Source organism: Pseudorasbora parva, chromosome 12, assembly GCF_024679245.1.
Source record: "Pseudorasbora parva isolate DD20220531a chromosome 12, ASM2467924v1, whole genome shotgun sequence".
Lineage (NCBI taxonomy): Eukaryota > Metazoa > Chordata > Actinopteri > Cypriniformes > Gobionidae > Pseudorasbora > Pseudorasbora parva.
In genome coordinates, this window is record NC_090183.1 from 41,959,023 (window position 1) to 41,983,433 (window position 24,411).

The window sequence follows — 24,411 nt, forward strand, 5'->3', positions numbered from 1 at the left end:
CATTACTCTTTAATTTAAAGTCGTTAATAACAAATTAAATAGTTGAATATTTAAGTGATTCAATAAACAAAACATCAGTTTTACAAATACTGAAAGAATGCAATATTGTTTTTATGATGTGATATTTAATAAATAAAACTATAAGATAAAAAAGTCACACCTTTGTAAAAAATAAAATAAAAACGTCTTTTGCATATTCATTGCACAAAGCGGAAGTTTCATGGTGATGTCATGTTCACGTATTCCACGTCACGGAAGTCACAGACATGATCAATTTGCGACCCAAACCGAGCGGATAACTTGGGTTGTCGGTCTTGTAATGTTGTAGTATTTTACAGGATATAGACCCAGGACTGCATTGGTCTAAAAGAGAGCAGAAAACTCTCGAAATCGGAGGCGCTGAGTTGCTGGCCGAGCCCGCCTGCCGTTTTGCAGGCTAGCTCGCTAGTTAAGTAGCCAGCAGCTGCCTTGACGACGAGCTGAGTAAATAATCTCAAGACAGCCATCGAGGCAGACTGTAGTTATTTCATTTTACTGTCCTCTTGTATTGCGTAGCCATGGCAACTCGGCGACTTACCGATGCCTTCTTATTAATGCGGAACAATGCAATCCAAAACCGGCAGATTTTGGCTGAGCAAGTGAGTACATACGACCCCCGTCGTACTCTGAATACACGTAGCAATGCTGCGGTGAGTCTAACGTTCATTGTCTGAATTGAATGTTTTCGCGTGTGTGTGTTGGATTCTGAGCTAGCTAGACAACACCCCTAGCTAGTGATGTTTGTTGGTGTCAGTTGTCCAGCAAACCTCAAGTGTTTTGTTTGCTGTGTGCGGAGCTGGCAGGTCTGTGCAAACCAGCTAGCTGATCATGAAACCGTTTTCATACAGTCGCATTTTGATTTAACTCACTCGGGAATGGCAATGAAATGAATAAACGTGATGATCGTGCTAGTTTGCGGACGTTTAGATTTCAATTTATCTGCAGGGAGCATCAGGATGCCAGTGACCCCACACTATTATGAACACCTCTTAAATCTGTATTTTCCTATCCATTTATATACTGTCTGTATGTGGAACAATATTAAACATTATTATAAATATAAGTTCAATTGCTTTCACTTTATCATTGTAGCCAAAATTAGTGATGATAATTTTAGCAGTGTAATATTTACTTTGTATTTACAGTTTCATATTAATATTATGACGTTGTAATGTCAAATTTACTGTACACTACCGTTCAGAAGTTTGGTTTCGGTGAGATTTTTTTTTGAATGTTTTTGAAAGAAGTCTCTTCTGCTCACCAAGGCTGCATGTATTTGATCAAAAAGCAGTAAAACAGTATTATTAAGAAATATTATAACTAGTGCTGTCAAATCAATTAATCGCGATTAACACGCATATGTGCATATATAAGAAATATTTACATGTATAAACTATATATATTTATATCATTTATGTTATATATATACAAATATTTTATATATAAATGTTTTTTAAATATAAATATATAAATGCATGTGTTTTTTATATGTACATAATAATTGTACACAATATACATATATCATGTAGAGTAAACACAAACTTTTTTTGGGATGTGACAAATTGATTTGACAGCACTAATTATAACACTTTAAATTTAAACTAACCGTTTTCTATATCAAAACATTTTATAATTAAATGTATTCCTTTTTGATCAATTTAATGCATCCTTGCCGAATTAAAGTATTCATTTATTTTTCAAAAATCGTATTACCGGTAACCCCAATCCTTTGAATGGTAGTTTATGTGAACTTATTCGTGAAATTTGTAATGATGACATGAAAGAAATTAATGTAATGATATTTATCTTTGAGTTTGTATAATGCACAGTTATTATAATTTAAAAATTATAATTTATGCCTCTATATACATCACCTTCCCTTAAATGTCTCTGTTATATAACCTGCTTTTTATCATTATAATTAATTTAATTTATTGCTACATTTGTAAAAGGTTTCTGAGACGACGTTACTTTGTCTAGTTATGTCTTTACCGTTATAAAAATGAGACTCCAGAGGAAGGCAGTATGCTTTGTCTCTCAATCTTGCATAACTAATCTGTAGGAAAGATCTGTGGATCACATTTTTCTTCCTCTTTTTTGATGCTGGTGGGCGGCCTGGTATCCAGCATGGTTTCAAATAGTTCTGTATCTTTATAGGGTATTGATTGGGTCTCAACAGACAGATTGTGTATGTCTGTCAGTGCAATATTTAAAGCTGTGAAGAGCGACACATTTACTAGCACGGACGTCATTCCAATCATATATCATGCCTGCTTGTGTTTTGTCTGGTGTAGTGGCTCCATGATCCCTTACCATCTGCTTGCATGTTGATTTTTCCCTGTTTGCACTTCTTGTGATCCAGCTCTTGCACTGTCTTGCAAAATCCTGACTGAATCTTCTGCTGTGTGTGCATTCATTGTTCAGATCTACAGTAATCACGTCACGGTGTTGTTTTGGGTTAAAAATAGGATTTATCTTCCAGCTTAATCTTTTATTGCATTTTACAAATTCAGTAGCATCATAATGTGGGTAGATTTTCCAAACCTAGTATCTTATTTATCAAGTTTCTGAATCCATAACACAATTATACAGTAGGATTGAGATGTTAAAGTTATTGGGCTGGAATGGACAAATCTTACATGCCTTGAAACTTTAAACCAACGTGAAGCGACATTTTATATACATAATGCACATACATGTGTATTTCTATATTCTTTTTTAAAGTATAAGTAACAATTTGTATGTATTGGTTTTTGTTCTTGATTTGTCCAGTTCTGTCCAAGTCCTGCTGTCAGTCTTTTTGATGCTGATCACTGCTTTTTGTCTTGGGCTCCTCTGCTCTCACTCCTCATGTCCCTCCCCTTCTTTTCTACCTCTCCTCTCATTGGATGGGACTTCGCCGGGCTCTTCCAATCACATTAGGAGTTTGATGAGGTAAACTTGATGTTTTAACCTACGGTTATGGGTAGGTCTGAATCGACATCCCATTGCTAAGCGCTGCCCCCTTGGTCACGGCTGCTAATTAGATGAGCTTTACAGAACTTCCTGTTGGGATTAATTAATGTTAATTTATCACACACTATTTTTTTGGATCTACATGCTCATTTAGGAGTGAAGAAATGCATTCGAAACTATCCAAACACACACATCTTACACAGACTTTAGAAAAGAGCAAAAGTTTGTCTGATGATAATATAATAGAACAATAGTAGGATTGTTCAATACTATTATTAATGAGGGTCAGGGTTAGTTTTTCTGCAGAAATTAAAAACTATAATTTGGATCCTTCACTCCTTGTGTTTTGTCTATTAAAGAGATAGTTCACCCAAAAATACAAATTCTGTCATTAATTCCTCACCCTCATGTCGTTCCAAACCCGTAAGAATTTCTTTCATCTTCAGAACACAAATGAAGATCTTTGTGACGAAATCTGAGAGCTTTCTGTCTCTCCATTGACAGCTACGCAACTGACACTTTTAAGCCCTATTCGGACTGGATTAGTTTAACATGGGGACGTGGGGGTAAAGTAATTATTCCCAGAGGTTCTCGGTGATTTTAGTCCCGTCCGAATGTGCCATCTCGGTAATCATTACGGACAATGTCAGTAAAGATTACCGAGACTTTTACCTTCTGGAAAAAGGTCTGGAAAAATGACCTTGGATAATACTAATCCCGTTCAAATAGACCTGCTGTAAAAATGTATGATAAAATCCCATCTTTTCCTGTTTAAAAGTTTTAAAAAAGCGCATTTTGCGACCTTGGAGTCGCTTGAAGCAGTCGGTTGTGTTGTAGGTGCTGGGACAAATCTGTGGAAAATGTCCAGTATTTTCCGCATATCATTTAAAGCAAAAAGAAGATCAAAAGCACTTATTAGAGGCACAACACATTTTAGCTCTAGGAAAGTGTCTATTACCAACATAATCCAATCATAATCATTAGACTGGACCTAACTGTTTATTAAAACACACATATTGGAGACGGAGTTCAGACTGGCGCTCAGGTTGTGTGTTTGCTCACGTGATAACGGTAACGTCATACGCACATGACGTCAAGGAGGTGCGTAAAGCGAGTTACTCCTCCCACTTCTGCTAGTTTTACTGAGATATCTTATCCCGTGCGAATTGGCCATTAATATTACAGACGTCCTGAGGTAAAATGACTTTACCCCCATGTCCCCATGTTAAACTAATCCAGTCCGAATAGGGCTTTACACTTAAAAAAGTTCATAAAGATCGTAAAACTAATCCACAGGAATTAAGGGGTTTGTTTAGCCCACATTTTCTGTAGAGAGTTGATCTCTTTATAATATGATTAACAGATTTAAATTAGGCTTTTATTTACATGTAAACATTCATCCATTCACACATCAGTTGTGGTAAACGGAAGCTTAAGTTTGACCGCTTGATGTGTGAGAACCAGTGAGGTTCATTCTCGTGTTGCGCAGGTTCGTTGAGCTTCTGTTTATGTTCATTGGTTAAAGCTGTAGTCAGTAACTTTTTTTGGTTTTGTTTTGTTAAAGCTACACTGTGTGATATTTTCCCCCATCTAGCGGTGTAAAGGTATATGACCATCCAGTGAATATTAGTTTCTGTTCCTCTCTATTCCAATTCCGTTTTCACTCCTACGGTGGCCGATTTAGTCCAAGATTAACATGGCTTCCAGTTCGACCTCGTTCATGACTGCCATCGAGTGTTTAAACGCAAAAAGCGAAGCTTGAATTTACGGGTATGTCCCTCTTTGGCTAATGTACTTTCACGATGGAGGGGCAACATGGTGACCGGCATTCGAACCCCTCACCCGTATGTATTTTCAATGGCATATTACAAACTTACGAGAATACTTTATTACTTGAAAGAAGTAAATATACATTAATGAGCTCATATATTTTTGAAAGAACTAAGTGTTTTTAGCTAAGAATAAACTAAAAAAGTTACACAGTGTAGCTTTAAAAATGATCCAAAATCATATGTGATTTAAACCCTTAATTAAATCTGTACAGTGATCAAGTCTTATGGGTTTGGTACGACATGAGGGTGAGTAATTAATGAAAGAATTTTTATCTTTAGGTGAACTGTCCCTTTAAATATTTTGCCAAAATTGACAATGCTTTCCGTTACCAATAGTAATACATAACGCAGCTATATTTTACAGGTTAACTGTATTTAAATATATTGTACAGATATTCTCAACTGTCTTGTCTCTCTGTCTGTTAGTTGGCTGATGACCGTATGGCCCTGGTGTCAGGCATTAGTTTGGATCCAGAGGCTGCAATCGGTGTCACAAAGAGACTCCCGCCTAAATGGGTGGAAGGAGTGGATGAGGTAATTCGATTGTTTGTTTTGAGTTTTCCTGAAAAGAAAGAATGGTATGCACTGTTGATCCGTGACAATAAAAGAATATTCCAGTTTCAAAACAAGTAAAGCTCCACCGATGGCATATATAAAGGAGCTGTACATTTACTAGAGAACATAATTTAGACTCTTCCCATTTTTGTTTAAATAAAAACAAGGGAACAGTAGGTTATAGCAGAAAAATGCTCCTTGTATTATGATTAAAGTACCATTCAAAAGTGTTGGTTTATTAAGATTATTTAGGGAAAAAAATACTTAAGCAAGTGCATATTAAATTGATCAAAAGTGAAAAATATGAAATCCTTAATTTACTGGTAGGATTACTGTTCTGTGGTTCTAGGTCATCTTAAACATATAAATATTTGATTTTCGTCTTCATAGTCTTCTATCCAGTCAACAAAGAATGACATTTAGAAGTAGCATTAAGATGCTAGTTCAGCTGGAATGTTCTCTTAGTTTTGATGCAGATGTTGTCTCAGTTTTGATGCAGAGAGTGAACAGTGAGTTCCTTGTTCCCTCAGATTCAGTATGAAATCACACGTATTCGTCAGAAGATGAAGGAACTGGCTAGTCTGCACGACAAACACATGAACCGTCCCACTCTGGATGACAGCAGTGAGGAGGAGCATGCCATCGAGATCACTACACAGGAAATTACACAGGTACAATAACATGCGCACACACACACACACACACACAGATCATGTTTTATTACAGTGACATCTGTTACACCTGAAGAGGTTGAAGTGGACATAAAAGAAAACTACAGCATTTGATCACCGCACACATCATAAAACTAAGCATAAATTTCAGCATCTGCATATGTGTGTGAAGATGTTTCACAGGTGCCAGCGGGCCGTGACGGGGCTGCAGACTCAGAGTCATCACTGTACAGAGCAAGAAAACAGGCTGTTGACCAATGTAGTCTCTTCATTGGCCCAGAGCCTTCAAGAACTGTCAATCAACTTCAGACACACACAGTCAGGCTACCTAAAACGTAGGTCTATGCACACAGAAACATCAAATATACTAGCACGATGGTGAGACCGTTGTGCATGTGTGTAAGACGGAGCCATTTTTTTTTTGTGTTTGTTTGTGTGTGAGGTTAATCTAGGGCCGCACGATTAACCAAAGTTGCGATTTGGCTTAGTGTGATTTATGAAATTGCAAAGTTTTAATTGAATAATGGGCTGTTAACACCACCGTTTTCAAACTAAAAACTGAACTTTTTATGCACTTTGGCCATTCGTTTATATGACAACAGTGCTCTGGGAGCCTGAAAATGCAAACTTTTGAAAACGGGATTCAAAGTGTACATTTTTAAAAACGATATTATCGTCTCCATGTAAACTATTAGTGAAAAGTTGCATAATGTGCATGCATATGACGTGTTAAGTCTTTAGGGACGGAGTGTTTCTTTACAAAGTGACATCGCCAACTACTGGCCTGGCAGCAGAATAAACATAAACATTTTTGTGAATGATGAGGGCTTTGCAGCGGCCTTCTTCCCAACAGTTAAATTTGCTTTGTCATGAAAGTGCGGACTTGTGGGAAGACTGCGAGAGTTTAGGGTGCCATTTGGGAAAGGGCCTATGAGTCTCACTTGTAGACTTTCGGCTCGAGGGCGCCCTCTGGCTAGGAGTATAAATAAAACAGACGTTGCATTATTTGCGTGTAGACAATATTCTCAAACATCCCTATTTTGGGTAAACATAAAAAGTGTACTGGACTTTTTTCTATCAGTGGATTTTCTTTACAAAAATAAAGAAATTACACTCACAGATTTTTATCATCATAATAATAATCATTATAATGAAACCTTAGACTTTCCTAATGATCAACCAAAACGGATTGTGATTAGTGATATTGGCCTGTATAACAAAAAACCCTTAATGTTAAGCAAGAGGTGCTCTTTCTTTCTGAATGCTTCCATTCAGCTTTAAATTGAGTGTCTTTGAAATATAAAATGCTGACATTTTTTTGCTGTATGCTCAATGTTTTTATTTGCTTTCATTTTCAGGCATGAAAAACCGTGAAGAAAGATCCAAGCACTTTTTTGACTCTGGTCCTCTTGTGGAGGAAGATGAAGATATCGCGTTATATGACAGAGTGAGAATGTTTTACAAATGTTCTACATATCACTCATTTCAAAAGTATTTATACTAGTACATGTTTACATATTGGGGCATTGTTATTGAAAGCAGATAATATCCATTTTAAACATCATACTTTTATATCAAAACTATTATTTAAACACTTATATTATGATGTTTTGATGTCCTTTTGAAGCTTGTAAATTCAAAATTCCAGACCTTTCGATTGAATGCTGTATAGATTTATATTTGATATTGGCCATAAAAGGACTATTTTTATATGTATATTATTGTTATGCTTTGTGTGAATAAGTGTCTTTTTCACTCTCTTAGGGATTTACAGATGACCAGCTAGTTCTGGTTCAGCAAAACACAGTACTAGTAGAAGAGCGGGAGAGAGAAATTCGACAGATTGTTCAGTCCATCTCTGACCTTAATGAGATATTTAGAGATCTCGCTGGAATGGTTGTTGAACAGGTCAGTGTTTTAAAATATAAATTATATTTTAAAGTATATCCAAATAGAAAACCATTATTTTAAATTATAATAACATTTCGCAATATACATTTTTCCCCCTGTATAATACTGGCTTAATGAGCCTAAAAGACTTCTTTCAAAAACAAACCAAACTTCTGACCAGAACTGTATATATACAATTTTGGGGAAAAAAATATTTAATAAGAATTAATAAATCATTTTCACAAGCTAGGGAGATGATTGAGACCGCTGCGTTAATGTCAATGTATGTTCAATTCAGGGCACAGTCCTCGACAGAATCGACTTCAATGTGGAGCAAGCTTGTGTCAAAACAGACGAGGGGTTGCAGCAGCTGCAAAAGGTGAGGCCCTTATCAAGCCTGATGAGGAACATGTCAATGGTTAATTTCTTACATTTACTTTTTAAGTCACTTGTTGTGTAATATTAATGTACTTTGCAATATCCACATGACAGTTTACAAGTAATATTGCATAGAAAATATGAAAAGCACACTAAATTTTTTCTACACCTTTTTTCTTTTTTTAGGCTGAACAGTACCAGAAGAAAAACCGCAAGATGTTGGTCATTTTAATTCTCTTTGTCATAGTTGTTGTTCTAATACTTGTTCTGTTCGGGACAAAGTTTAGATGAATCATTCCATGGCCTCTAGGAGGGATCTGAGTGTGAGTGTGAGTGTGAGTGTGAGTGTGAGTGTGAGTGTGAGTGTGAGTGTGAGTGTGAGTGTGAGTGTGAGTGTGAGTGTGAGTGTGAGTGTGTATGCTGACGTTCAAGAATATTGTTTGAGTGTGGATTATTTGGCAAACGGATAGGATTGTGCTTATGTTTTAAAATACTACACAACAAAATGAAGCAGATAAGGACGCCCACTGCTGGCCACCAAGTTTGGAGACAGTGTCTGCAGTGAGAGGCAGCGCTAGTCCTCAGGTTCCTTTTAGTTGTCAACAGAGGGCACATTTTCTTCATTTGTCCTGTACAGCACTAATGAGTGTGGATGCATGTTTGTCTCAACCGCCCTTGTCATTTATTTTGACGAGTAAACAGGTGATGGGGAAAGTTAAAGTAGCTGTAGCATGATCAGATGTGCTTGAGTGAATCTCTTCAAAAGAATGCCCAGGTCATATTTCACCCCAAAAGAATGAAGTATGAGTTATATATGTCCTAAAAACCTTGTTATTGCTTCATATTTTCCCATTATTTTATTATTTATTTATTTTTGCACTGTGAATCACGTTCCCTCTCAGTTCTCATTACTGTAATACAGAATTTAATTTTTAAAGCAAAAATTAAAAAGTACAATTGCAGTATTACAGTATTTTTACTGTATAACAATTATACAAATCTAATAGGAACCACCGTTAAGAATGATTTAAAGTAAGCAGGTGTGGTGCATGAATATCCTTTTGAATTTGGGGTTAAATTTTACCTGAACATGTTTTCAGATAGTGAGTGCGTGCGTGAGTGAGTGAGTGCGTGCGTGCGTGCGTGAGTGCGCGAGTGAGTGAGTGCGCGAGTGAGTGAGTGCGCGAGTGAGTGAGTGCGTGCGTGCGCGAGTGAGCGAGTGAGTGAGTGAGTGAGTGAGAGAGACAGAGAGACAGACACACACGTCACAAAGTCTGTGTTTTTCTGCAACTCAATCTTTTGGAATTTCCATGTATGTGTGTGTGGAAGCATTGACACTCCAATCAACCATGGAGGAACTTGAAGAATGAGGAACACATAGTCAAAGCATGTTCTTTCTACAAAACTTTTAATTTTTTTATTTTATTTCTGAGGTAAAAAGTATAGCATTGGGATTATGACAGGTAATGAATGAACTGAATGTTACATTGTCCTTTATGAGCGTTCGTAATTGAGCATTATTTCCTCTGCTCATGTTGGTGGAGGCGTATAATATACCATCATGTATTTGTCTGTTTCAATGGCAGTGTTGTCATGATATCAGTATCATTTCAGTGATTTATTCAGTGAAACGAGGGAGTGATTCATCAAGATTTTTTTCTTCACTCTGTTCCTTGCCTTAAAGTGTGGACATCTGTGCTCTAAACTTGGATGTCTTTTTAAAAGCTTTGCTTGTCCATGTTTCATTGGTGTTGTTCACAGCAGTCTGACCTTTGATATTAAACTGAACTTTAACCTTCAGTCTCAGACTGCAGCCCAGACAGGTCTGCCGACTGACTGTACAACTACTGTCCCCTGTACTAGATGAAATTATTTATTTTAGATGCAAATACATGTACAGAGTTTATCGAGTTCTATTGTTGTCAGTAGCAATGTCTGGAGCCTGGGCTGTCTCTATTCTTCTTTTTTTGTTGTTGTATGTTGTAAAGATGATTTACTTTTTTCTGTCCTTTCAAAAATCAGTTCTTGTTGGCTTTTGTAAAGGGTAACTGCATCACTACTGTATGATGGGGTAAAATGATTAAGTCGACCATGATTCAGAGACCGTTTGTTCTTATGTTCTTTTAGAAGGTAAGAAGAAAATACTGCACATTCAAGGCTTAAATCCATTTCTTGTGGTTTTCTCCATGTTTTTGGTGTGAAACCCAGTGTGAATATTATATTTTTCTGCCATTGCGGTACTACTGTATGCCTCCTGTAAAACATGTTTTTATTGAAATTAAAACAAATATATATACATATAAAAGATACGTTTTCATTTGACACATTTTGACCCCATTTTTTAAACCATTACCACCAGTATTGGGAAAAGTTACTTTTAAAAGTAATTCATTACAATATTGCGTTACTTCCTAATAAAAGTGAAATGACTTTATGGAAAAGTAATGTTACATGTGTGTTACTTTTTATCTTCGGGGTGGACTTGCTTGTTTTTTTAATAAAAAAAAATTATATTTTTGCCAAATGTAAAGGCCCTTTCACACCAAAATGAAATGAATAAGCCTCAGGCTGAAAGAAATACACATTCATTTCTTTCAACATAGGGACAGAAGAGCTGCCTGGCAAAAAATGGGAAAAACAAAGTAACTTAAGTTACATTTTTGAAAAAGTAACTCCGTTATGTTGTTGTAAATTTAAGTAATGCATTACTTTACTAGTTACTGGAGAAAAGTAATCTGTAAATCAAGTTACTGGTCACACCCAACACCTTACAATATTGAACAATGTCATATTGAAAGATGTCGAGTGACAACCGATAGGCTAGCAGTTTATGTAAGAATATGCTGTCATAAAGAATTTAAAGTATATTAAAAGAAGGATTTCATCTTACTTTTTTGGCGGAAAATATGCAACTGCGCCAAGTTTTCATATTTGGTCATAGTTTAAAATGTGTTTATGCCTCTTGTTGTGCGTTTAAATTACAAAGCATGACGTTTTCTTTGATATAGGTAACTTAGGTATGTTATTGTATTGAATGAATACCATAATCGTACTAAATTTTACTTCGGCTAACGTACATTATTACGTTTAGCCTTTTTATTAGCACGTTATTCACTGGGATTTTTTGTTGTTGTTGTTGAGATTTAATAAATGAATAAATAGCGCTCTCAGCACAAGGGCTCGCGAGACGGACAGGAGAAGCGGAAGGTTAAAGTGCATCTTCCTTCTGAGGGGAGACCGTCACTCGGGTGGAAGATGGCGAACGTCCTGCTCGAGTTCAAGGCTTATGCCGAGGAGTCAGAGCCGGAAAGCCGCCCGGTCCTGATAGTCGGCCAGCTCGCCAATCTGCAACAGATCAACTGGACCCAGGTGAAAGGGAAACTGCATCCAGTGGTCACAAAAGAGGTACGTAATGTTTAATAAAAAGTAGCTCTGCTTGTAAACACACAATGACGTTAGCTTACCGGCTAAAGGTAGGGAGAAATCTGACTAGTGTTGTATAACGTTAAGTAACAGACCGCTAATCTGCATTTGCCAATTGAAACGACGATTGTAGATTATATACATGTATAAAGATAATTAACATGAGTTATTTTTCTTTATTAGCTCTTAATTTAATTAAATATAATTTTACAGTATTCATTTGTTTTCACTAACAAAAGAAACCATAGGCGTCCCTGTCTATTGATGTTGGATATGACGAGACGTTTTTCTGGAGATATATAAGAGTGTAAAATATTGTAATTTTTTGAAGACCATTGCAATATGGTGTTTGGGGCATAAGTTATGGTAATAGGGAAACGTACCGGTACTTTCAATATTTAATAACACTTACACCACCATTGGTAATGCTATTGTATTTTATGGTGTGATACTACCATGCTAATATATGTGATATTCATTAACATATTTTGGAGCACAATATAAATACCAATGTTTAAGAAAATGTTAATCAACACACATGATATTACTGTCATACAGCCATAGTACTTGATTTACACCAAGTACACCATGTTTTGTTGGTAGTGCTTCGTCAAATCTGTCAAGTGAACATTTATCATCATCAATGTTTCCTGAATGACCTGACAGTCTGGATGGTTTTGATTTGCTGCTGTTGTTGCATGTGCATGCCATGTATGATCTGATGTTATTTTTCTTCACACTGTATCATGTTTCAGGTACACTAGCAAATAATGTTGCATTATACTACCATGTTTTGTTTATGTGTGCTGTGTCTGTGTTTGCATTCAGTTATGGCAGGCAGCTTTGTCTTCTCTGAACCCGAACCCTACGGATAGTTGCCCGCTGTATTTGAGTTATGCAGCCGTGGCAGCCCTTCCTTCACGAGTCAGCCGTCACAACAGCCCATCATCTGCCCACTTCCTCACCCGTCTGGTCCGAACCTGCCTGCCTGCCGGCAACAACCGCTGCATTGTGGTCAGTCACATTTCACACCTGCTAATAATAAACTCTTGAGTCCCTCTTCATCGTTTTTCCTATAAAATGTAGTCCCTTTGTTCAAATAAACTAGATAATGTTTCAGAATGCATTGGTCTCGATAGCTTGTGGCTTAATGGTTAGTCTTTTCCTTTTGCTGTTGTTCCAGATTTCCATGTGTACAATCTCTTTTTCTCCTTCTCCCTCATATAAACATGGTCACACTTTAATTTAATGAAACGTATTCAGTGAAAGTCAGAGTGTATAATGTGTGTGCGTGTGTGACTATATTACAGATAAGACAGAAAAGATTTTTATATATATATATTCTTCTAAATATGGAAATATTTTTGTACTAACATTAGTTGACGGTGTATGTATGTGTGTTTAAACCACAGTATGAAAACGTGAGTTTATAAGACAGACCTGTAATTGTAGTTCACAATTACATTTTGCAAGTAAAAACAGTCTAACAATTAAAAAATCATGAGACATATTTCCATTTGCAACAGAAAATCATAAACATTAAAATGCATAAGTGTTTCAAAAGTATAGCCGTAACATGTTAAATGTTACAATTTGTAGTTGCTTTCTATTGCAATCATTTATTATGCCACAAATGCTGCTGATGCCACTTGAAACATTTCTTCAAATTTCACATCAGCTAAAATGGTGCGTCATTATTGGCTTCTCAGATGGTGTGCGAGCGCTCTGATGTGTTCGCATCAGCGTGTGCCATTGCCCGAGCTTTCCCGCTGTTCACCCGCCGCTCGGCGGCTTCTCGCAGGACAGAGAAGAAGCACGTCACTGTGGAGTTTGTGTCTGTGGGTCAGGACAACGGCCCCCTGGAGGTCTCCACACTGGAGGTAAAGTGCTCAGATCTACTTCCTCATGCCACAGATCTAGTTGGCTAACTTACAATCAGCTCACGTCAATGTTATTAGTTCATATATGTTTATGCGTCATTCTATTACATCCGTATGAATGTGCAAGTGTTTGTTTCCAGTGTCTTGCCAATGCAGCGGATGGAGTTCGGCTGGCTGCTCGAATCGTGGACACTCCATGCAGCGAGATGAATACTGATGACTTCCTGGAGGCAAGCGGTTTTCCTCTGTGTTTTTATATCTCTGTGAAACACCACTTTTAGTATTATTTATATACTGTTATGGATTTTATTAATATTTTAAATTAGCATTTATTTTTGTACTTTTAAATTTCATTTTAATTTTGGATTTAGTAGATTTGTTAAAGGCCGTTGTCATTTATTTTTTTATTTTTTATCACTTTACAATGTGCTTTCATTAGTTAGTTGATGTTAGTTGTTGCATAAATATTAAACGTGGTAACAAATGTATTGCTCATTATTTATTAATCTTTGTTAATGTTAAAATACACAACTGTTCTTTTTATCATGTTAGCTCAGGTAATATGAACAGATCTTATTAATGTATTTGTAAATGCTAAAGTTAACTAAGATAAATTAACTATTAATAAATGCTTTAGAAATATTTTTCATTGTTATTGTGTGTGTATATATATATATATATATATATAAAAATATTATTGCAATGTTTTTTTTACTCGTGATATTTTATGCAATCTTCTGCAGGAAATCAAGGCTGTGGGGAACGGCTTAGGCATCACTCCCACTATAATTAGAGGAGAAGAACTGAAACAAAAGGGCTTTGGAGGTAGTCATGAGTTTGTTCTTTAAAGTCAGCAGATTGCAACATTTTCTGATCTTTGATGAAAAAAGATGAGCTTGCGTTCTCAATGTAACTAGTTCTTGATGAGTCAATGGATATGTTATTTTACAACTGCTGACTTAGGGCTTTAGAAACTTTCTGGCATGTAAAGGAAAATTGTGCATGTCATTTTAAGCTTGAAAATGCAAATGATTGTCACCCTGTGCATATGTTCATGTGTGCAAAATCACTCTCTTTAGGCATCTACGGAGTGGGTAAAGCTGCCCAGCACCCTCCTGCACTGGCTGTTCTTAGCCACACCCCCTCAGGTGCCACGCAGACCATTGCCTGGGTGGGCAAGGGCATTGTCTATGACACCGGTGGTCTCAGCATCAAGGGCAAAGTAAATACCGAACCTTACCATCAGTTTAGTGCACTAAAAGTTGTTTTTTTTCTTAAAAGTGAAGTGTAATTTTTTTGGGGCTATTAATATTGAACCCATTCCTGTGTAATGTGCAGCATATACTATAATTACCAAAAAATGTCATCAAAGTGGAAGTCATACCAGAAAAGACAGAAGACGCTTCACCTTTAAACACCACGTTATATACTATATTCCCAAAAGTATTGGGATACTTTTGCCACTTGTGGTTGCCAGGTTGCCACCTGTGCAAAAAGTCCATTTGTGAAAGTGACGAATCATACTTCTCTGTCTGGCAATCCGATAGATGTGTCTGGTTTTAGTGGCTGCCAGGAAAACGGGACTTGCCTGATTGCATTGTGTAAAGTTTGATGGAGGGGGGATTATGGTGTGTGGTTGTTTTTCAGGGCTTGGGCTTGGTTCCTTAGTTCCACTGAAAGGAACTCTTAATACTTTGGCATATCAAGACATTTTGGACAATTTCATGCTCCCAACTTTGTGGAAACAGTTTGTGGGTGGCCCCTTCCTTTTCATACATGACTGCACACCAGTGCACAAAGTATGATCCATAAAGACATGGATGAGTGAGTTTGGTGAAGAGAACCTTGACTGGCCTGCACAGAGTCCTGGCCTCAACCCAATAGATCACCTTTGGGATGAATTAGAGTGGAGGCCTGACCTCACAAATGTGCTTCTAGAAGAATGGTCAAAAATTCCTATAAATGCACTCCTAAACCTGGTAAAAAAGCCTTCCCAGAAGAGTTGAAGCTGTTTTAGCTTTAAAGGGTGGGCCAGCTCTATATTAAACCCTACAGATTAAGAATGGGATCTCATTAAAGTTTTAGCAAAAAACCTTTAGCAATATAGTGTATCTGCAATGACTCCATTTAAGATTTATTGATTTTTTTCCTTTCTTTTTTTTCTCCTCCCCTTATAGACCACAATGCCAGGAATGAAGAGAGACTGTGGAGGAGCTGCAGCCATTTTAGGAGCTTTTAAAGCTACTGTTAAACAGGTACTGCAGAGACATCTATCATTTCGGTAATGTCAGGAATGTCATTTATTCCTGTGATTTTTGTCTCAGGGCTTTAAAGACAACCTTCATGCAGTCTTCTGCCTGGCTGAGAACTCTGTGGGACCTACAGCCACTCGACCAGATGATATACACACTCTGTACTCTGGAAAGTAAGTGTCGGCATGTCAACTATTGATGTGTAACTGGTTGTTTTATCCAGCCTCATGCACTTTGACTAAAACGGAGTTTTCTCCACTGTTTCTCAGGACGGTGGAGATAAACAACACCGATGCTGAAGGGAGGCTGGTGCTCTCTGATGGTGTTGTGTATGCAAGCAAAGATCTCTCTGCGGACATCATACTGGACATGGCGACGCTGACCGGCGCTCAGGTCTGTTCGTGCTGACATGATCTTCTTTTCTATTCTATAAAAGACAATAATTCCATATTAAATTTCAAAGCGGTCATCTTCAATTCAAGTTTTTACAGGTTTTGACAAGGAACAAGATCTTGTATATTGATATAAAGTGGTTTTTTTTTCCAAGTGTAAAAAGAGAATTAAAAATGTCACATGATATCAGGATAAACTGGAGGAAATCCAGAACCCAAATCATATATCTGTTTACCAGCTAGCACATTGCTGTTTTAAACTGCTTTATGGCTGTTGCACTTTGGATCCTTGGCAAAAAACTGGTTACTTCTTAACTTAGTACTTGTGTTTTCATAATCATGTGATGGAATGTTTTGTCTTTTAGAGGGCACACTGAATCACAAGGGGATTTTTGTCAGCTACACTGAGGATCTCTGTGGTTAAAAGGCATGACAAAGACAGTTTGTCATGCATTTTAATCAGAGATCCTCACTGGTGCTGACAAATCCCTTTGAATATTCTGATGATCTGCTTTTATTCAGCAAGGATGCATTCAATTTATCAAAATGGACATTAAAGGCATGGATATTGTTACAAAATATTTATATTTTAAACATATGCTGTTCTTTAGAAGAATCCTGTTAAATTCATCAGTTTTTGCCAAAATATGAACTGTTTTTAACATTACCAATATAATTTTTTTTAATCTTGAGCTGCATATCATCATGTTATAATGATTTCTGAAGGATCATGTGACACTGAAGACTGGAGTAATGATGTTGAATATTCAGCTTTGATCACAGGAATTAAAAAAATGCATGAAAATAGAAAGCATTTTAAATTGTAATATTTTTTTGACAGCATCTTTACTATGTTTGAACAAATTGGTGCGCATAAGAGACTTGTAATCTTGTAATATTACAGACCACAATGTCTGATCTGTAATATGTGTATTGTAATTTATATAAACATGCAATTTTGTTCTTATATAGAAATTGTAACATTTTTTCTTTGTCCATTTAATTCCCACTCTACTCAAACATCCTGTGTCTCTCCTGCTTTATGTTGCCTTTTAAAGGCGGGTGTACACAGTGATTTTTGCTGTCCTACGAACTCACAGATGATTTTTTTTTTCTCTCGGGGGAAATTGCGTGGACATTGTGGATGCTCGTATGGTCGCGGCTCGAAGCGTGAGAGGAAATGTGAAACAAGCCAAGCACGTTAAGAGCACCTCCTGACCTTACGATAATTTTAAAAAGCATGTTTAAAAAAATTGGGGAGTCGGCCTGATTTTCACCAGCGTATGGCTGTGCCCTATTGCCAAAACATGCACAACCACGTCACATATGCTCGATCTATGAGTATTATTAGGCTGTAGCTCAGTGGCTGCAACCATACAGCGTACACACACTTTTTCTCTCTGTCACGCGCTCCGTCTCTCCCTCTGGTTGTTTCTGTTGAAAGGAATGGCTACTGTTCTCTGCTTTTCAACAAATCATTTGCACACACATTTTTTCCTAATTTTTGTATCTGAAGCTATCAGCAACATGGAAAGCTCCGGTCTCTGTGTTTAATGCGAAAGCTCGTGTGATTGCCGCCCGCTGGCTTGCAGTGCAGTCATGCCGTGTACCAGCTGATTTGATGAGTTATCAAATTAACTGACTCATAGCGTTTGCAATATCTCACAACTTTCCGAGTGTCCGAATTCGCACAGTGTACGCCCGCCTTTAATGTCTGCTGTTTCCTCTTGTAGGGAATCTCCACAGGGAAGCATCACGCTGCTGTGATGACCAACAGTGAGCAGTGGGAGGCCGCTTGTGTGAGAGCGGGCCGCAGCAGCGGAGATCTGGCTCATCCTCTGGTCTACTGCCCCGAGCTTCACTTCAGTGAATTCACCTCGGCTGTGGCCGACATGAAGAACTCTGTGGCGGTGAGGAAGAAGGGAAAAGATGGGTGTGGAGTGAAGAGGGGGACAGAGAGTACATGCGCAAATGTTCAGCACACTGGATAATAATTGTTTAGTATACAATCATGAGGGCATGAGTGTTTTTATTTTATTTTATATATCATTATCTATTCTTGTCAGAACTGACATTGAAATTATATTTTTATTTTACTGTTTATTTATTTTATATTTAATTATTTAAATGTTTTATTATTTTATTTGAATGCTGTCATGACTGTAATTTTCACTTCTTGGCTACCTAGGACAAAATGAATGATTTTATTTTTTATTTTATGTTCATATTATGTTATTGCTTTCTGAACTAGTCAGTTTTCCACTATCCGGCACAAATTTAAATGAATACTTTTATTTTATTTTACTTTTTGTTTTATTTTTTTATATTATTTTATTGTTGTCTGAATTGAATTAGTCAGTTCCACATAACATGAAAAAAACACACAAAAATCAAATTAATTTTAAATCGGTTAATTTAATTCCTAAGTTTAATTAATTGTAATTGAACCCTTTTGGCCTGAATGGACTTTACATGGGTGTTCTGTGTCCACAGGACCGTGAGAATGCGCAGAGCTCCTGTGCTGGCCTCTTCATTGGTTCTCATCTGGGTTTTGATTGGCCAGGCATTTGGGTACATGTGGACATCGCTTCACCTGTCCATGCTGTGAGTGTATATACTGAGCAGAATTTGAAATCAGTTATATTTCTTCAAGAATTATTAATAACTCCTCAATGTGGATTGTTAACAGGGGGAGCGAGCCACTGGTTTCGGTGTGGCCATGCTCTTGGCTCTGTTCGGCCAGGCGTCTGAGGACCCCTTGCTCAACTCTGTGTCCCCTTTGGGGGCCGCCGCAGTCAGAGATGAAGACAAGATGGAGAGGGATTGCAAGAGGAGGAGACTCGTCTAAGATGAATTCAAACAGTTATTAATCTTCAAAACAAAATGTCAGTTTACCCTTGTACATGTTCTTTCACAAATGTTGCATCTATCACACACACACGCACACCTCTCTATCCCATCCTGTACTGGCCACTGCAGATAACCTCTCTCAGTAAAGCTGGAAGTATACACAGTTATGAATTTAAATAAAAGTGCAACGTTGTCTCAATGTTTCGTAATGTACATGTGACTCTTAAGCAGTTTGTTGTTTTGAAGTTGCCATATTGAATGTTGTATAGGTGGTAAGCAACGCCTGATACTGGAAAAACTGTACCAAGATCTTTAAAGGAACATTCCACCATTTTTAGAAATGGGGCTTATTCAACTGCTTTCCTACATTTAGATAAGTGGGCAAATGCATTTTTGTCTCAGTGCATGCATTGTTTTAGTTTAGCAGGGTCGCTGCTAGCTTAGCATAGCATAATGAAAGGAATCATATGTTGCCAGCTAGCATGTCCAGAGTAAAAGTGATAAAAAATATAAAAAATCGCCTAATAACTTCTTGTGGCCTGCGTATTCACGACGAGTACAAATAGTGATGCAGATTAAGATTAGGCAATTTCCTATGCAGATATTGACTATATTATGGGGAAGCACTACTACTTCAGAGATATCACGGCTCTCATCCTCACGTCCTCTGGCTGTTGAGCGATCGCAATGTGTTGAGTGATATCTCGGCATCTAAAGTAGCAGTGCTTTGCCTGTGCTTCCTATAATATAGTCCTAAGTCAATATCTGCATAGGAAATCGCCTAGTCTTAATCTGCATCGCAGCTAATAAGTAATTAGGTGAGGTTTTTTTTTTTTTTGTGTGGGACATGCTTGCTGGCAACATAGGATTCCATTCATTATGCTAAGCTAAGCTAGCAGCGACCCTGCCAAACTAAAGCAATGCATGCAAAACAAAAAATAATTTGCACACATATCTAAATGTAGGAAAGAAGTTGAATAACCCTTATTTAAAAAACTGGTGGAGTGTTCCTTTAATGTTTTCTTTCTCTTATTTTATCAAAATGTTTAAAATGCAATCATTTGATTTTCATTTCAAACATAAATGATGACACTATCACAATGTCAATGTTTTTTTTATTTACACCAAATGTGAGCTGACGGCCATATCAACTTTTGCTGCCAATTTTGTGACAAATGAAGAATATGTAATGTGAATGATAAAATCTTTTTAGAGTAAATGGTTAAAAAAAAAACTGTGTGCATGTTTGTTAATGCAATTATTCAAAGGTAATATAAAACCCACAGGTTGTGCAAAGAGGAATATCATCACAATTAATTTATGAACATCAACAAACTTCTATTACATACTTAAATTGAAAAGAATTTCTATAATGTAGAAATATCAAACGGTAGCTAACTTTTTTTGTAATAAATCATTAATTAACAATAATTTTGTAATAAATCATTAATTAACAATAATTTTGTAATAAATCATTAATTAACAATAATTTTGTAATAATTCTTTAAACCACTAATATATTTCTTTTTTTAAATAAAAGGTTTCATCTGTTAAAAACAAACAAAATATACATTTATGAACACATTTTATTCTAGAACCCACTTTTGTTTTTATATTTATGATTTGTACACTGTAAAAACTGTTACTTAAATAAAACTCAAAAAAATTAAGGCAACATTTTCCAACTACTTTTTGTAAGTTTAGTGAACTTCTTGGTTTTTTGAGTTGGTAAAAATCAGTATTATCTATTTTACTGTATGCTAAAAAATTAAGTAGAGTCTACAAGATAAAGTAAAAAATTTGAGTTTAACCATTGTGTTAATGAGCAGCATATCGACCAAATCATACTTAGTTAAAATAAGTAAAATTTAAAATAAAAATTGTTTTTATTTTAACTAATTAATTTACCAAATCATACTTAGTTAAAATAAGTAAAATTTAAAATAAAAATTGTTTTTATTTTAATTAATTAATTTACTCATTAATTTAGACAAATTATTTCTTAATCCACTTTAAATAATTAGTTACCATTGCCATAACTTTAATAAATAAGGAAAGCGATGTATTCGTTTCCAACGTTTATTGCTCTATAACAGCTGTCATAAACAATTGGGTACATTTTCTGTAATCAATTTTAATGTAACAATAATGGTAATGTAAACATTTGTAACATAAAAAATTACAGAAACTTCTGACCTCATCTTTAAGTGCAGCATTGAACACCTTCAAAGTTCAATCTGTGTACTCTTAACACTGACATTAAAATACAGTGACTCTTCACCTGAGCGATACATAAAATGTACAGTACATTACCTTTTCATATTTATTAAAACATAATAAATTAATACAAGAACACATTTTAAGTACAATCTGTGCCATATTCTACTAGCCAATTAACAATTAAACATTCAGAACAATCTTCTGAAAAACACAAGATTGCCATTTATGAGTGTGAGGCTGGCATTTGACCAACTAAATCAGAAGTTTGTTTTTTAATGTCATGAATCAAGAGGAAGGTTTTGGGCGCAGTGTGTCAAGTCCCACAAAAAGTCTTTGGAACATCTCAGATGTTTTGCAGAGTTGTGGTGGATACTGCAGGTTCAGAGCATATGTCATACCCAGAAGCAGGCAACATGCCCTAGGATTCCCTCAACGATGATGCCCACTGCATCTGGTTCACGACAGACATATATCTGCATATTGCGCAAGTCCTTGTGCACACTGCTCTCTGTTTTTCCCTGTATGAGACATAAACAGAACAATAAATGGCAACAGAGAACAATCTTCAAAAGCCTTCAATAAAATCACACATTAAAAGTTCACAAAAGGTTTTAAGTTTGGACGAGCCAGCTCCTGCACAGTAAGCCTGGCCTGTTGAACTGGCTTCATAGTACAATCTTCAGTACAGTCTCACTTGACACAACAAACCTGCGAGACTAAATCACATACACAAGTCACCTCCAAGGCCTAAATCCTTAAAGGGGAGAGGGGTTCAGCTGGTAACACATAGGTGTGGTTAAGTAAAAGTATCTGAAAATGCCACTCTTACAGTTATATCAGCAGATAAATAATGACTCCTGCATTCATGTAAACAAGGATTTTACTTCTGTGAAGCTGCAGTTGAAAAATATGACAGTATATTTTAAATCAAGTTTACTAGCCACTGGAAGACCAAAAGATTAATTTTGATAACTGGTTCCTGTGCAGACATTTGGTTGTTTGTAGGTGTGTTTTTGAACTTTTGACTGAGCCATCAGACAAGCCATTTCCACCCAATTATAGTATTTGTTCTTAGACAAGCTAACCAATCCTCAACTCCAGCTCCGTATTAAACTCAGACAGACATAAGATTGATATCTGAGGAATAAATGCTTCCCCCCAAAAAAAATTAAAACTATGCTTTTTAAACAATACTTACATAGTAGTCAGAGATGAGCTCTTGCCCACTCTCTCCCATGTTTTCACATCTCAGAGTCTCTCATTCACCACAGAGGTACTTGGATCCTATAGTTGGCAAATGAATAATGAAAAACTGAATCTTGCAGGCAATATAACTACAATGCAATTATCAGTGTGGGTCTGTACTACCTATTTAACAGAGCTTACCGGCATATTTCTTTCTTTTATATTTAAAATTAATTAGCAGCTGTAAACAAAAATGTTTTTTGCAATATTCATCTATAGGCAAGACAAGAGAATAAAGTACTTATTGTATGAATATGCCCCTGCAACATTGTTACCACTTTCGCCTCACCTGTATCAGTTCCATTAACAAGTTATTGATGCGTTGACCAACCGCTCCACCCTTCGCACTAAACAGGTCGAGAAGTTTTGGAGTACTTGTCCAGCTGGGACATAAACACTGATTCTAGTGGAACTGCAGCACACCTTCGGAATTCTTCATTTACCTGTAATACATCAATTGTTTAACTGTTATTTGGAACACAAGAATTGACAACCTTTCATTTTAATGCAATCCAAAAATCAGAAAGGGATGATACTTTTTTTTCCGTTCCTTTTTTCCTGACACTCAATAACTGACTTTTGGTTACCTTAATTGCTTTAAATGACAGATAACAATAAACCTCTGAAACATTTATCTCAATTCAACCTACTAAAAAGCTTACCTACTCCATGAACTTTTCCTCCCAATAGATTTGATGGTCTTCTAAAGAAGCAACACAGATGAAACAAAAGTTTATTTAGGAAAATATCAGGATCATTGATGTTAATGCAACGCAAAATAAATATATAATCTTTTTACTAGATCAAATGGTTTCAAAATATTTCAGACAAATATATCAACAGATTAAGTTAAAGCATTTAAAAACTGATTAAACAATGTTGAAGCGGACTAACGTTAGGTCCATAAACAGCTGCTTTGCAACACAACAACACATTTACGAATTTTCATGATACCACGTTGCAGAGAGACACCAGGAATATATTAATAATAATAATAAATAATAATAGATTTTATTTATAATGCACTTTTCATTCCGAAAAATCTCAAAGTGCAACAAAGGGGGGGGGGGGATGACAACAAAAAATGAATAACAAGTAAAAATATAGAATACTACAAACAATCAACCAACACAGAAAACAGAACAGAAACAGAGCTGATGGTGAACAGAAACAGAGCTGATGGTGGACAGAAAACAGCTGATGGTGGAAGTCTCTGTTAGCTCCGCAGCACACTGTGGTCCACTCCATGTTTCAGATTTCTCCCAGCGGCAGTGTCCCGATGACATCGCCGAGGCACGACAGCTGAAGACCAGATGATGGGTCTTCTTCATGACGATTCAAACGATGGGGATCGCTGCAGCACCATGCAGGAGGCAGAACATTCCTCCGGGCACTTCTGTGGACACACCGGGGCCGGCGCAGATGTCCAAGCCGCTCCACGGTCGCAATGCAGGACGGAACAGCGGCGCAGCCGAGAAGCGGAACATCCCAACATCATGCCGGACGCCGACGACGAGAGCCCGGATGACGCTAGCCCGGTGCAAACTTCAGCCACCATGCAGCCCAAGCCCAAGGGAGACCACCAGTGAGCACCCGCGGCGAGAAACATCAAATGTCCTCCAAACCAGAAACCAACCGCAGCAATTCAAACGTAAACATTAAAGAAGCGGTTGAAAACGGCGAAACGACGAACAACGACCTCTCAGTGGCTGCCAGCAATCAGCAACAGTCCCAATTGTAGCTCTGACTGTTAGACTAGTCACAAACATAAGGAAATAAAATAAAATGTAAATCTAATAGTACATTAACATGATTTGTTGTGGGTGGAG

At 36.8% G+C, this 24,411-nt stretch overlaps 2 protein-coding genes and 1 long non-coding RNA gene across 4 annotated transcripts; 2 read left to right on the top strand and 1 right to left on the bottom strand.

The window, feature by feature from the left end:
- The first annotated feature begins 229 nt into the window (after positions 1 to 229).
- stx16 (syntaxin 16) lies at positions 230 to 10,694 on the top strand. Of its 2 annotated transcripts, XM_067460357.1 has the most exons (9): positions 230 to 689; positions 2,962 to 2,973; positions 5,253 to 5,360; positions 5,912 to 6,052; positions 6,225 to 6,387; positions 7,411 to 7,499; positions 7,817 to 7,960; positions 8,241 to 8,321; positions 8,507 to 10,694. In XM_067460357.1, the coding sequence occupies exons 1-9, from the start codon at positions 558 to 560 to the stop codon at positions 8,609 to 8,611; spliced, it is 975 nt and encodes a 324-aa protein (XP_067316458.1). In that variant the 5' UTR covers positions 230 to 557; the 3' UTR covers positions 8,612 to 10,694. The 2 variants fall into 2 exon arrangements, with proteins under 2 accessions (XP_067316458.1, XP_067316459.1); XM_067460358.1 differs by lacking the exon at positions 2,962 to 2,973 and having other exon boundaries at positions 232 to 638.
- An 817-nt stretch (positions 10,695 to 11,511) lies between these two features.
- npepl1 (aminopeptidase like 1) lies at positions 11,512 to 19,330 on the top strand. The gene is made up of 12 exons (XM_067460359.1): positions 11,512 to 11,725; positions 12,572 to 12,757; positions 13,453 to 13,623; positions 13,764 to 13,853; positions 14,367 to 14,448; positions 14,703 to 14,845; positions 15,801 to 15,878; positions 15,948 to 16,048; positions 16,145 to 16,268; positions 18,001 to 18,177; positions 18,761 to 18,871; positions 18,957 to 19,330. Exons 1-12 carry the CDS (start codon positions 11,576 to 11,578, stop codon positions 19,113 to 19,115), a joined length of 1,572 nt encoding a protein of 523 aa, XP_067316460.1. The 5' UTR covers positions 11,512 to 11,575; the 3' UTR covers positions 19,116 to 19,330.
- Positions 19,331 to 21,180: 1,850 nt separating this feature from the next.
- Positions 21,181 to 23,530, bottom strand: LOC137093688 (uncharacterized). The gene is made up of 4 exons (XR_010908545.1): positions 23,245 to 23,530; positions 22,872 to 23,025; positions 22,536 to 22,621; positions 21,181 to 21,855 (listed from the first exon to the last, which is right to left on the bottom strand). It is a non-coding gene; the product is annotated as an uncharacterized lncRNA (long non-coding RNA).
- Positions 23,531 to 24,411: the final 881 nt, after the last annotated feature.

Bases quoted from the DNA above. Each gene is read 5' to 3' on its own strand.
- stx16 (XM_067460357.1), top strand. From the start codon at position 558: ATGGCAACTCGGCGACTTACCGATGCCTTCTTATTAATGCGGAACAAT. The intron at 6,053-6,224 runs GTACAATAACAT...ATGTGTGTGAAG, and splicing joins CTACACAGGAAATTACACAG to ATGTTTCACAGGTGCCAGCG. The intron at 6,388-7,410 runs GTAGGTCTATGC...TTTCATTTTCAG, and splicing joins ACAGTCAGGCTACCTAAAAC to GCATGAAAAACCGTGAAGAA.
- npepl1 (XM_067460359.1), top strand. From the start codon at position 11,576: ATGGCGAACGTCCTGCTCGAGTTCAAGGCTTATGCCGAGGAGTCAGAG. The intron at 11,726-12,571 runs GTACGTAATGTT...GTTTGCATTCAG, and splicing joins ATCCAGTGGTCACAAAAGAG to TTATGGCAGGCAGCTTTGTC. The intron at 13,854-14,366 runs GCAAGCGGTTTT...AATCTTCTGCAG, and splicing joins ATACTGATGACTTCCTGGAG to GAAATCAAGGCTGTGGGGAA.